At 35.2% G+C, this 15342-nt stretch overlaps 1 protein-coding gene across 2 annotated transcripts in view; it reads left to right on the top strand.

Annotated features, from left to right (window-relative positions):
- prkcaa (protein kinase C, alpha, a) overlaps positions 1-15342 on the top strand; it is a 133667-nt gene that overhangs the window by 92846 nt on the left and 25479 nt on the right. The window contains exons 6-9 of one of the 2 annotated variants that reach the window (XM_058778563.1): positions 10214-10370; positions 11509-11643; positions 12021-12114; positions 13737-13767. In XM_058778563.1, coding sequence (XP_058634546.1) covers positions 10214-10370; positions 11509-11643; positions 12021-12114; positions 13737-13767 — 417 coding nt within the window. The remainder of the gene's footprint in view (positions 1-10213; positions 10371-11508; positions 11644-12020; positions 12115-13736; positions 13768-15342) is intronic. The other variant, XM_058778562.1, reaches the window with a different exon arrangement.

The following is a 15342-nucleotide window of genomic DNA, read 5'->3' on the forward strand; positions in this document are numbered from 1 at the left end:
TGGTTCCTTGCCGCTGTCGCCTCTGGCTTGCTTAGTTGGGGACACTTAATTTCCAACGATATCGTCGACTTGATTGCACAGATACTATTTAAACTGAACTGAGCTGGACGATGACCCGCCCAACTCGGAAACTCGGGTATCAAAATTATTTCCGAATTTCCCAGTAGTAAATATAACTTCAGAATCCGTTCACGTCCAATTTACGATTAGGAAACTTGTATTTACGATAATTCCGATAGCACGTGAAGGCAGCATTAAGTACAAAACATAACGTGGTAATTGGGAGGAACACAGGTGAACAGAACGACTAATTAGACTGGGGAGAAACTAGGTCACAGGGAGCACATTGGGAGGAAAACAAACACAAAACACAGTCTATGGGCGTGACAACCTTATATTACCAGTAATTTCTTAGATAGGTATACTGTAAGTCAAGTCAAGTCAAGTCACCTTTATTTATATAGTGCTTTTAACAATACAGATTGTGTCAAAGCACTTAACAGTATCAAACTGGAGGATAGAGTGTCAGTAATGTATAATGATAAGATTAAACACTCAATTTTCAGTTAAAGGCATTTCATTATTGAATTCAGAGATGTCATTGTCTAGCTCAGTTTAGTTTAAATAGTATCTGTGCAATCAAATCGGCGATAATCGCTAGAAATTAAGTGTCCCCAACTGAGCAAGACAGAGGCGACAGCGGCAAGGAACCAAAACTCCCTCTGTGACAGAATGGAGAAAAAAAAACCTTGGGAGAAACCAGGCTCAGTCGGGGGGCCAGTTCTCCTCTGGCCTGATGAAACCCGCAGTTCAAAAGTTTATATTTCTATTTATGTAAGTACATGTAAGCACACGTACTGTAAAATAAAGTACAACCATTAACATTAGTTAATGCACTGTGAATTAACATGAACATTAACTAATTAACTAACATTAATAAAGATTAATGCTGTAAAAAAAAATATTGTTCATTGTTAGTTCATGTTAATTAATGCATTACCAAAGTGTTACCGTTAATATTATAAATTCTATTCCAGTATTGCAATGCCCCTATGCACAGATCAGCCATAATAAAAACACTGACACCACTGATGAAGAGAATGACAATAATTATATTGAATTTATCAGATATATTAGGCAGCAAGTGAACAGTCGATTCTTGAATTTCCTGTGTTGGAAGCAGGAAAAAATGCAAAAGCAAGAAGATCTGAGTGACAAGATAGTGATGGCTAGACGACTGGGTCAAAGCATCTCCAAAATGGTAAATCTTATTGGGTGTTTCCAGTATGTAGTGGTTAGGACCTACCAAAAGTGGTTCAAGGAAGGACAACAGTTAATCTGGAGTCAGAGTAATGGTGTGCCAAAGCTCACTGAGGTCCATATACCGTAGAAATGCTTTACCGATTCTGGTGTGGAAGGAATTTAAATGCCTGGACAAAGCCTTGACCTGAAGCCCACTGAACATCTTTGGCATAAATTGCAATGGCAAATTCGAGCATCAATGTTGAATGGCAGCATATCCTTGTACAACATCTAGCAGAAAGACTTTCAAGACTGGAAGTTATGAAAGCATGATTGTGTCAATGCTTTTGAAATTAGATTGTGAACAAGACACAAGGTTACAGGAAGGTCAGACACTCTCGTTGAGTTATGGGGCTTGGCTCATTGTTCCAATTCTTCTCAAAGGTGCTCAGTAGGGCTTCAGGCCAGGGCCAATTAAGTTCGTCCACACTTGACACAGTAATTTTATTTCTACATGAACCTTACGTTTTAGACACTGGCATTTTGTAAAAAGACCCTCCTCAAACTGTTGCATCAAAGTTGGAAGCACAAAATTCTATAAAATGTCATTGTGTGATCTAGCATTAAGAAATAGCTACCATTATTCCATTATAAAGCCATTATTCAGAAGGGAAGTATGTTCACATACTTTTGGCCAGTGGTGTAATGTAACGAAGTAATAATACTTTGTTACAGTTCTTAAGTATTTTTTGGGAGTATCTGTACTTTACTTGATTTTTTATATTTCAGCCAACTTTTACTTAAACTCCACTACATTTCCTAATTAATGTATACTTTTACTCCGATACATTTCCCCGAAGCATATTCGTTACTTACTACAATAATCAGAAATCAGAAGAACACAGACTGCAGGAAAGCAGGTTTGACGAATCAGTGGTCTGGTGTCTGAAAGTTAGACTCCTAAAAAAACACCTTTCCTCATGTGCAAACAAGTGGGCGCACAACCGCGGATGATTCATTTTCCACTCAAGTCGAGTCTGTGGTGTGCGATACAGCATCATCTGCGATAATATGGTAAGTGTTGATGTAATAATGTGCGATCTGACATTATCAAGTACTAGAGGTCGACCGATTCATCGGTTTTGCCGATTAATCGGCACTGGTAGTTGATTTCCGCAACTATTGGTTATCGGCAAAAATCCATGCCTATAGTTTTCCGGTTTGCAACCATTGCTGGAGTGGCTGAGAAGGGTCCGCTGGCATTATACAGTACGAGAGCGGCCTCTAGAGGCGGAAATCACTGACAGCACATGTTGTTTATTTTGACACGTGACACTGCGCGCTGGACAGAGCGGGAAACTCCAGACGTGCATTTAAATACAGCCGACAGAAAAGCCTGCCGCGGAACAGAGCGCCATTCACATAGTTTTCTATTAAATTACATTATACCAAATCATTGTGAATGTACATAATGACTTCACCCTAGGCTATAAATTATGTATTGTGCATTTTTCAGCAAAACGTTTGTCTTTCTGTGGCTCTAATAAAGTCTGTATGCTTCATATAGAGAGCTGTAATAGATCGCAATTTCTCTTTCCGCTTGCTCTGTTTTTTTAAACACCGAACTTCAAACTCATTTATGCCACACTGTTCATTCTTGAAGCAAACTTATGTCCGTTTGGGGATTAAATAAATAGTTTTAGACCACCACTTGAATTGAACGCAAAGCGTCTGGTGTGTGTGTGTGTGTGTGTGTGTGATATCTCTGAGTTCTCCTAGACGCAGCGCTGCGCTTGTGACTAACATTTTTTTTATTATTAGATAATTATCAACTGTTAAAAAATAGAAGCATATAAAGTGTGTGAGTACACATACAATATCCATATGTATGTAATTGTAATGCTATGGCCTTGTGTAGATATTTAAAGATGTCCATCTTTTAGCATGATTGTTGAAATTAAATGGTAATACTTAACAATAAGAGTCCATTCGTAGCATTAATGAAAACTGTAGAAGTATCGTTCCTTGTTAGAGTGTGTTCATTTCAACATTCACTATTAGCAACTAATAGGCTACATTTTAAAAAAAAATTAGTTTCTTCTTTTAACATTAGCAAACTATGAAATAACTTTAATGATCAAAATAGTAAATAATATTAATATTTTTATTCATTTGCAATGTATGGTTCAGTACTGTTACTGCTTTTTTTTTTTTTTTAATAGTAAAGCACTAGCTTTCTTTCAGTATCCATTTTGAAAACTATCGGTTGATTAATCGGTATCGGCCAGTGTGGTCCAACCTAGCTATCGGTATCGGTAAAATCCACTATCGGTCGACCTCTATCAAGTACACTATATCACCAAATCACACAGAGCATGCATGTTGATTTATTAGTCAATTAAAACTCAAAATGCAAGGCATTCTAAACTGTAGACGGCAAAAATGCTTCTGTATGCTTTTTACATTTATATAATTTAATATAGGCTAGTTAACAAATTATATCACACAAAGAGCACTGATTTTCTGCAGATATCAGCATGATAACACATTTAATAATCCTTTTATATTCAAGTTCAGTAAAGTTAGCAATAAGTGACTTACATTTTAGACGTAATATTGCTTGTTTTTGCTCAATTTTGCCAATGAAAATAGTTCCAAACAAAGATCACAGCACTGTTTTGCGTCTCTGAGCAATGGTGTTTACTTATTGAATGAATCAGCTTTTTGAACGAATCAGTTGAATAAATGATTCAGTGATTCACACATGCTGCGTCCCAATGTGCCTACTTATACTATGCCCTTAAAGTATGTACTCTTTTGGTGAAGAAAAAGTACACACTTTTGAGTGTGTAGTAGAAGAGTAGGCAAGCTTTGGGACATACTATCACATCACACAACTGTGTCTTTAAAGGACCGCTCTGTCGCATAGTTACACACTGTAAAAAGTGATAAGTTGACTTAACTTAAAAAAACTGAGGAAACCCGTTGCCTTAAAGTTATTAAGTAAATTATCATTTAAAAAAAAAAAAAAAGTTAAGTGAACTTGACAATTCACTTAACTTATTTTTTTAAATGATAATTTACTTAATAACTTTAAGCTTTTTACATTTATATATTTATTGATCTGCCAGTCGCAGGTCTTTCATGCGGAGATCTGCTCATATTTTCTGCATAATGATGCATTTAAAAGTTAATGACCAAATTGATGTTTATAAAAGTTCACATTGCTGTTGCAGATGAAATATAACACGGATAACAATAAATATTTTTTTCTAGGTTAAATGTTTATTATAAGTAACCCCTTTTTGTAAACCTCTCTACCTAACCATCGATCGCACGCATCCGCCACATTTGTAGTCTTTCTAACGCGTTTTATTCGTGTTTGTAGTTCTGGACCGAATCCTTCGCCAAAGGGCAATGGATTGTGGGCAATTTTAGCCATTAGAGTGTGCACGGATCCACACTTCAAAAATCGACCTGAAATAGTAGACCATCTGCGGACTTTTGACATATTCTTTCAACATACTATGCTTTGGGATACAGTTATTATAATATCTCATACTATTTAGGATGGATAGTATGAACATTGGGACGCAGGGACATTAACACAGTCAAATACTTTGTTCCTGAATGAATCAGCCGTTTGAATGAATCTGTTGAATCTCAGTGACTCACTCATTAACAGTCACTTGCTGCCTTTAATTTCACATTTTGACTATTTTTTCATGTTTTGTATCATTTCAAATATCAGTATTCAACGTTTTATGTTAAAAACAAAGCATTATTTATGTATCTGTAACTGCCGGTTAAATGCATCCATGTCCCCTCTGAGATATTTTAAACTGTGTAAATACATCTAAATGCTACAGATGCAGATGTTGGAGTGAAAGACACTAAGTACCAGATGAAGTCCTTCTTATTCTCATGCAGAAATACAAAATGGAAGAAAGAGTTAAAACTGAACACAATCTTGCTACTCAAGCTGTATATGAACATGTTTTATATTTATTGGCTTCTTTTCCATTTTGCATTTACTTATACTTTTACTTTCAATACTTAAGTATGTTTAAGATTTAAAAAATACTTTTCGTACTTAAAGGGGTCATATGACGTTATTTAAGGGGTCATAGAACATTATTTTGTGTATTTGGTGTAATACAATGTGTTTATGTGGTTTAAGGTTAAAAAAACACATTATTTTCCACAAACTGTACATTATTGTTGCTCCTCTAAGCCCATGCAGATTTTTACAAAGCTCATCGTTCTGAGAAGTGAGGCGTGCTCTGATTGGCCAGCTATCCAGTGCGTTGTGATTGGCCAAATACCTCAAGCGTGAGAAGGAAATGTTACGCCCCTTACCGTATTGTGATGCCATGTCCCGGTGCGATGACACAAAAACAATAAAACCCATTACAAACGAGGCATTTGTTGCATCCAGGGGGGACATAATTACTGATTATAATGACTTATACTGTGTTTTTACATTACCATGTCTGCATTTGTGATCGGAGAAACAATTAGCACTAACGTTACTCTACACAGCTCAAAACTCGCGTTTGAATAGTCAGTGGCAAATAATATGAAAACGTACTTACAGGCTATGAGTCAGAAGCGCCGGACTGTCCTTGCAAAGTTGTAATTGCCCCACTTTATAGAAACAGTCTTTGAGCACAGCTGGCAGGCTACTCCCAGGTTCAGGAAATAGTCCTCCGTAAAATGCGATGCACACACTCGAATATTTTGGTTCAACTGTTCTGAAACAGTGTTAACCACTGATTTCTTGTTGTGTCCTCTTTTGGAAGCCCAAACAAAGTAGTTTCGCTTTCACAACGAAACACAGCGTCTCCACGACATGGCACCGGCAGCAGCAACAATACTACAGCAAGAATAAAAGTCCCGCCCTCTTTCATTGCGTGTACGTTTAGGCGGTGTTTTGCAAATCTCCCCACACTGTGATGTAGACATGTGGGGGCGTGTTTGAATGAGCCGTTTTAGGGGGGCGTGGTCGAGTCTTAACTTATCTCTTTGGTTTTGAGACTTTAGTCTTTGCAATTTCAGGGATCTTATCTATGCACAAACAGCTTGTAACACTCCAAAGAGAAAGGAAAACTTGAAATCGCATCATATGACCCCTTTAAGTACAATAAATATCACATACTTTAAAACTTTTACTCAAGTAATATTCTAAACGGTGACTTCAGCTTCTACCAAAGTCGTTTTCTGTTAAGATATATACTTTTACTTGAGTATGACTTTCAGGTACTTTATACGCCACTGCTTTTGGCCATATTGTGAACTGTACTTTCATGTTCAAGATATCTAATCTATCATGCATCACGTCTCTGAGGGGAATAACTTGGCGTGCAGTTCTCTTAAGAGAGCTATGAAATATTTACTCTTAGAGGAGGACAAATATGCCAGCAATGTTTATTTTGCAGTGGTGGCCCAAGGGAAGAACACAAAGCTTTTTTTCCCCCTTTTCCTTGATTATCTGTTTGTAGTTTATCGTCTTGACCCTCCATTTTCCATGTATGTAGAAAACTCTTTTATGAAGTGAACTCATTCAAAGTATAATTTTGCCAGAAAAAGTTAATTTTAATGTTTTAAAATATTGTGTAATATAACTTGTGTTTGTTTGTTTGCTGGTTTTTATTGTATTTGTTATACTTGTGTTTTTTAATTGTTTTTGCCATGAAAATAGCCTTAAAGATGCTGACATGGCCTTAAATAAATATACTACTGACCCTCCATTTTCATACCGTAGTTTCCCCCAAGAGTCTCGGCAGAAGAAGGAAAACTTGATGAAAGTTTCAGCTGAAGCATAATATCGACTGAAAGTTCTAATTTTGTTAAAACGTTTGACTGAAACTCAATCAGTTTTCATTCATCTGCATACTAGGTAATAGTACGTGATTAATCATTAACTAATACCTAAATTAAATATAATTTAATATGAACTAATGATGATTTAAGGCGTGTACTAATCAAGAAGTAACCTAAAGTATGACACAAAAATTAATCTGTGAATAATGACTACCTTGACTACAAGTTTGTTAATTAATGTCTTTGGTCTAAGTTTTCACACAAGAATTCATAGGTCTCGTTTTGTAGTTATAGCTCTCGAGTTCTCGATTAGTACATGCCTTAACTCATTAGCTCATACTGTATTTAAGTAATATTTAATTTAGGTATTAGTACACGATTTTTTTTTCCCTGTTTCCCTGTGGACAATTCATCAGCACAGCTGTGGATGTTTGAGTCTACAGGTGCATCTCAATAAATTAGAATGTTGTGGAAAAGTTCATTTATTTCAGTAATTCAACTCAAATTGTGAAACTCGTGTATTAAATACATTCAGTGCACACAGACTGAAGTAGTTTAAGTCTTTGGTTCTTTTAATTGTGATGATTTTGGCTCACATTTAACAAAAACCCACCAACGACGCAGTGTTGTTTAATTATTAAATTTTTTCCCTTTCTATTTTTTATATATCAATATATCAGAATGTATTAAGAGACCAAAATACCAAATGTATGAATTGGATTTACAAGCAGTATACAGCTACAATACTTATTTGTTAATGTTTACATAGATAAGGTGGAAAAAGGGTCCTAGGTTGTTTTAAAAGTTAAAATGTTTCAGAATTGACTGAGACCAAAATAAACCAGCTTTATGCATTTTGTTTGTTATTTGTGAATATTGTGCATCTAACACAATACATAATCTGCACGTTTAATAAACTCCAGCTGGTTCAAAATCGCATGCGATTAATCGTGCAGCCCTATGGGGACACTTAATTTCCAGCGATATCGTCTACATGATTGCACAAATACTATTAGAACTGAACGGAGCTGGATGATGACATCACTGAATTCAGTAATGAAATACCTTCAACTGAAAATTGAGTGTTTACTATTGTCCTTCTGCACTACCGACACACTATTTTCCTATTTGATACTGTAAAGCTGCTTTGACACAATCTGTATTGTTAAAATCACTATATAAATAAAGGTGACTTCACTTGAGTTAATCTGGTAAATGAGATATCATAATTTAAAAGAAAAAAAAATCGCAAATTTGTCACAAATTTATGGAAATTACCACCACAAATACCGTCATTTTGATCGCAAAAATCACACACAAAAATCGTGAAATCCTGGAGGGACTGACAGAGACATGTTGGGTCATTAAAGTGTAGAGCGCCTTCTACCTGTCAAACATAAGCAGTTCAGGCACTGAGGTAGTCAGTGTTGATATTTGCATTTTCAGACAGTGTTTCATGTAGTCTGTGTGAGTTGTAGTCTGGCAATGTCTACTTCACAGACTAGAGTCCGTCGACAGGTCCTCCACTATTTATTTATTTTATTTTTTTCTATATATGCATATCTTTTTTATTGTGCCCCATGTTTTTCATTGTATTCAGTCCCTTACCAAAAAGTAGTATACTTCAAGTTTATTTTATTAAGTTTACTTAAGTAAAGTTCAAGTATATTTTTAAGTATACTTTATGTAGTTAGTATACAAATATCAGTGTGCTAGTAGTATACTAAGTGTACTATTTCAATACTCCTTGGGACTAAATTGGGTCACTTTCTAGTATATAAAAGTATATTTTAAGTATAACTGTAGTAAACTTTGAGTACACAAGTAGTTTACATCAATGTTTTTAGCTTGTACTACAATTATACTAAAAGTGAATATAGGTTTACTGATAGTTTACTAATTAAATACTTGTAGTAGCATTTTTAGTACACTGAAGTATAGTCTCAGTAAACTACTAGTTTAATAGTTTTATACTTAAAGTATACTCATAAATTTTTTTAAAGTGAACTTTACGTCATACTTAAAGTATACTACTATGTCCCAATTAAGTATTAATTTGTATATATTTTGTTATATGAATATCTGAACATACGAAACATCAAAAGAAAGAACAGAGTATCTGCTTGTAAACAGAAACATTTTATTCTAGCTTCATGCATTCTTTTTTTAAACACTTGAATGTGGGTAAGTTTCATAAATAAAAAATAAAGAAATAAACAATGGTGACATTTTATTCCATAACATTACACATTTTTGATGATCTATTTGATGATCGCGTTAGATTACATGTGGAAGCATCTGTTGTTTTGGTTTCTTCTTCACTTGTGTTTTTTTTTTTTTTTCGGAAATTCTGTACAGAAGATGTGTACTGTACGCCCCCTACCATATAACAATGAAAACACAGATTCTAGGAGCACAAGTATAGCTCAAATATATTTAGATTTTTTTCTAAGTATGTCAAGTATAGCCTACTTAAATGTCATTTTAAGTATATTTCTTAGAAGTACATAAAGCCCATTTCTGAGAAGTACATAAAAATAGACTAAAAGTATACTTTCCTATTTTAGTTTAAAAGAAGTATACTAATAGCACACTTGAATAAACCTTTTTCGTAAGGGGTGATATAAATGTTAGTGGCACACCACATGTTTGCATTGGCCTTGTTGGTTGTGACATATTTAGATATTCAAAGTCTAACCTTTCAGTGGGTTTGAGTAAAGGAGTAGCAGGTCTTTCCGTGTTGTCTTGTGCAGTGTGCGTGTTTGGTCATGTGTGATTATATAAAGTAGTACTCTAAACCAAACAAACAGTTATGGAATGCCTTCATAAAAGATCAGTTCTACAAAAAGCATTAAAGACCTACATATGCGTTTCTGTTCTGACAGCATTACCCTGATCTGGAGTGTTTTATACCCTGATTATGATTCAGTTGCTAACATGCATAGTAATTATCATTTAAAGCCACTTCTTTATTATTATGTCACAGTTCATAGTTTATGTGGAGTTACGTTACCCTGAGACTTCAGTGTCAATACCTGCCCTCTATTATTTTATATATTTTATATATATATATATATATATATATATATATATATATATATATATTTATGTTCTGATGTCATTTCTTATTTGGCATATTGTGTTGCAGTTGGGGAAGGCAAGAACATGATTCCAATGGATCCGAATGGATTGTCTGATCCATATGTAAAACTCAAGTTGATTCCAGACCCTAAACATGAGACGAAACAGAAAACGAAAACCATCCGTTCTTCCCTGAATCCGACTTGGAATGAGTCATTTACATTGTGAGTCACAAAAATTGTTTATTACAGCCTAATATTTAGGATTAACGTGTCATTGGTGTTAGTTTTACTGTATGTGCATAAGCATTGATTTATTTATTGATTTTTACACAACATGGTATAACTTGCTCTATAAAATACACAGTGATGCATCTGTAGAGGTGGATGATGACATCGTAAATAAAAATTAAATAATTAAAGGGACACTATCTAACTGTTAGGGCTTTATCGGTTCATAAATAAAACTGCATGCTTCGTGCGAAAAAAAAAACATTGTAGCTGGAGCTACTTCTCTCTGTTTATGGATACGAAGGTCATGCAGGTACTAGGCTTCTCCGGCAGGGATCATCCTGACAGGTCTATATTTATATTTACATTTACATTTATTAATTTGGCAGACACTTTTAACCAAAGCGACTTACAGTTGAGGAATACAACAAATGATTTACCATAAGATGGCAATAAACATGAGAAGTCCCTGTTATAAGGTTTCAGTCATCGTTCAAATTAGCAAAAGCTAGGACAGGAAGGGATAAGGATAGTAAGAGAAGAGAAAAAGTGGTGTATGTATGTATGTCATGATGTACTCGCTTATTAAATAAATTTTTTTAATTTTGAAGAAAAAAGTTACCTAGTGCACCTTTAAAATTCAATAATGAGGAATTAATATTTGTGGAAATGTTTGCTTGTATTCTATGCTTTAAATGTTTAACCAATTTGTTTCATCGTTTGTTCATAATGTGGGCCTAAATCTGCATACATGAAGACAGTTTGACAGTCTTTTTCTAAAGATGAGACTCATTTAGGTGTGAGATCATGACTTCATCTTTTGAAGGAATTTTTTAGCGAACCTTAAACTTTATTGTAATACCCTTATTAATTTAATGTCTGTAAATAGCTACTTAGGCTATTAGGTTTGTGTTTTCATGTTAATATTTACAATGAAAGTGATATACTGTAGTTAATAGTTACTGTAAAAAATGTTTAGCCTCTCTTGAGATTTCATCTGAATAATCTGGCCCCTGAGTAGCTGAAAAGCCCTTCTTTAGAATATGATGGGGAGAGCACTAATGCAATGCTTCATCCTAGTCTGTGTGTGTGTGTGTGTGTGTGTGTGTGTCTGTCTGTCTGTCTGTTCCAGTAAACTGAAGCCAGCAGATAAGGACCGTCGGCTGTCTGTGGAGGTGTGGGACTGGGACAGAACCACCCGTAATGATTTCATGGGCTCAATGTCGTTTGGTGTGTCTGAGCTCATGAAATCCTCAGTGTGTGGATGGTAAGGATTTGTCTCTATATCTCACTGACCCATGTAAGTATCTGACAGGAAAAAGGTTTGGTCACTTGTTAATTAGTCATTTCCTACTATTATTAGATGCGTCTCATTAATTAAAAACCAACATCATAGCCGTGCAGTGCACTCTATTATAAGCCTTCTGAAGCTAGATTGTGTGACAAAAAAGACTAATTTGATGTTGTTGTTCACATAATCTTTCCCAAAATTGTACACCACTGTAGCCAATTAAGCAGACATGCTATAGAATATAATTTATATAATGATAAAAAAATAAATATTGCTTTACAGACCTGTAGGGACTTTGCTTTGATGAATACGCAGTCATAACTTTTGCCTTCTCTTTACCTGTGATGATGCAGGTATAAAATGTTAAACCAGGAGGAGGGGGAGTACTACAATGTTCCCATTCCAGATGAAGATGATGAGAATACTGAGTTCCGACAGAAGTTTGAGGTGACTCTTTTATTATCCTTATGTGCAAACCTCATAAACTTATTTTCTAAAGAAAAGCTATTTTTGACACAAATTAAAAAAGAATTGTGTTTGTGTCAAGAATTTAACCTGAGGCTGAACCAATATTAAATTAGTTTGTGACTCATACTGAACAAGTTTTTATTTCCCAATTGCTAACAATAAGCTCTTGTGAATTAATCATAAAGAATGAGAATCAAATCATTATTTTAGAACAATTATTTTGTCTTTATTGACTAGCTAGAATGTGCAGGTTGGCAAACACCATCAATAAATTATTAGAGTGACCTTCAGGCCTAAAGACTCCAGAGAGAGACAGCAAATGTTTAGTGTGAAATGGATTTTTGTTAAGTCAAAAATAACATTATGTAACTCAGATTGTATATCTGTTTAGCATGTTAGCTGGAGCTGAGATCTGTCAGTATTTTAGCTGTTGTTTTTGTGTATATGTCAGATATATTGTTGCATTGGAAACATGGTTAGGAGATATACATTTTTCATCTGCTTGTAGCTTTCCTGAGAAACACACTGTAGACGCTTGTACACATAGAAATACATTATAGCTGCCTTGGAGCTGTTTATGTCTACGTGACTCATAAAACATTTAAAGCTAGTTGCGCACTAGACGGGAAACACGTTGCCACATCAGTCACCATCGGCTTTGAGAATCAGTTTTCTAGTAATTCCTTGTTTTTCCAGATGATGGCAGTCATAATTTTCTTGTCATTTTTGCCTGTTTTAATTAGATGATGTTGAAATCCCACCACCATGTGTCATCCTGTGCTTGAGGAGCTAAACATAATCAAACCCACTTTTATTGAGAATTAGATTGACATGATCTGTTGTGAAAAGCAGATTGGAAGCTCTATAGATAGTTTCTGTTTACCTTTTGCAGGACATCATCGTTTAAAGCAATACAAGTGCTTGTAGCTTCATTGGGTGCTGTGGGTTAAATGTACCCGTAGCCTTTTAAGCAGACAAAGGAATGGAATGAAATATATAGTAATAATATATTCGGGGGGGGGGGGAGACTTGAAAATAAAATACTGTGAAAAAAAAAAAGGTTTGATATAGGATTTAAATTGCCAGCATCTCACTAGCTGATCTTTCCTAATGTAATTATTTTTCTGTGCATGAACATAGCCTATTCTTTCTATGACAAATACATATCTCATAGATTTAAGTCAGTTTATTACAACACTTCATGTTCGTGCAATGCTCCTGTTGTTTTTTTTCACAAGCTTCACTTATTTGTAAATCAGATAGAAAACTCAGAGGCAGCTGCTTATTATGCTCCTCTGTCATTTTTAATCAGTGTGTGTGTGTGTGTGTGAGACAGACCTCCGACTGAAGAGGGCGAAATTTCATCAAAAATCAGTCGGCAGGTGAGAAACCCCCTACCGAAAGTTAGTTCATACAAGTTGGCTAGTGAGACGCCCTATTTACCCAGACTTTCTCAGTTGCATCCAAATACTTAGTCTTCTACCAGAGATAGTGTCCATAACTGTGGTTGGGAAGATTAGATAAATATTGTCTTTTCCTTTTCACGCATGTGTTACCTGTTTGCATGTATATCTCTGTTTACCCCTCTCATGTGGTTTCAGGATCAGACTTTAGTGGACCTTGAGCAGGTTCGTGTCAGCAGCAGCGTACAAATATGTGTGTGTTGATTGGCTGGCTGGTTATATGCCCGTTTTATCTGCATCACTTTTTTATTAAATGGTCGCTACATTAATTAAGCTTCATCTTGAAGTATGTAAGAGTGTGAAGACCTTTTACAGAGAATACTTGTTGTGTGTGCCTGCTCATGGGGCAGTAATAGGTATCTGATATAGAGGTATGCATAGACGTGGGAATGAATTTTGCTGCAGGGAGACATCCCATTTTTGATGCAAAATACACTTGCACATTGACCTGAAAGCTCAGTAAACAAAGGTAATTATCAAAAAAAAAAAAAACAATGCCCAATGTCTTTAACCTTCTGGTATTCTTCACTTAGGGGTCACACTGATGATCCTTGGTGGTCAAAACAGGCAATAAGTGTAATATTTTGTTTCAATATTTATTTTGGAATATTTAGTATTTTGAGACAATGTCATGGTACTACACAAAATTCACTTCTAAATTTTTCTCTTTTTATATAAAATAATAATATTTCATATTATTTTCATTTAATACAATGTGTAAGTTAACAATATAGCAAAAGTATTAAAAAGCCAGTGCATGGAAGGGAGATTAGTGCCATCTGGTGGGAGAAATAAAGAAAAATACAAAAACAATTTTTTTTTTTTTAAGTATAATTTTTTTTGGTCTTACAGAAAACCAACAAAGGGTTGAAGCAGCCCTTCTCTCACAGGTGACACTAATGTAGTCCCTTTATTATGGCATCAATGTCTTCATCATCCAGTGTTTTCTGACTCATTGTAGAGTGTAACCATGTCTTAAATGGCATAGCATGGCAGAAGAAAGTTCTCCCAGATGAAGTAGCTAAAATTTGAAGAATTTGAAGATTTGAGATGTGAAAACACATGCTTTATGAGTCTTTCAGCTTTTTCATATTAATGACATCTCAAAGAATTTTCAGCTGGAGCTTAGGTCAGCCTCCATCACGTTGTTGTTAGGGAGTTTGATCTTTTTTGGCAACCTTAATAAGCACCTTCCCCATGAGAACAGCTACCTTCATGCCATCTTGATCAAGTCAAATCTGCTGCATCATAAAACTTGCAATGTCATGAGTATCTCTACTTTGTGCCCCTGTCTCTGATGGCTCTGCTAACAGATTGAGGTCTTACTCACCTGGTCTGTCCCACTTTAGAGACACTGCGTAATATGTTTTCCACCACTGCATAATCTTTAATTGCTTCTCACTGAAGAATTTACATTACATTTACATTTAGTCATTTAGCAGACGCTCTTATCCAAAGCAACTTGAGGACAATAGAAGCAATCAAAACCAACAAAAGAACAAGTCATTACACTCCAAGGAACCCAGTGATCTGGCTTTTATATTCTTTAATTCCCAACCACCAACTTGGAGGGCTCAAAAGCTGTTTAACAACACAGAAGGCTAAAGATGGTTCTTCACTGATTCAGAGTTCAAAAGGTTTCTCTGTAGCCGTTACAAACTTGCTTGACAGATATTGGCCATATTGGACATGTCGCTATTATGGCAAAACTTCATCACAATCAAACTGTGACTTGTAGAGCTTC

This window comes from Onychostoma macrolepis, chromosome 06 (assembly GCF_012432095.1).
Source record: "Onychostoma macrolepis isolate SWU-2019 chromosome 06, ASM1243209v1, whole genome shotgun sequence".
NCBI classification, from domain to species: Eukaryota; Metazoa; Chordata; class Actinopteri; order Cypriniformes; family Cyprinidae; genus Onychostoma; species Onychostoma macrolepis.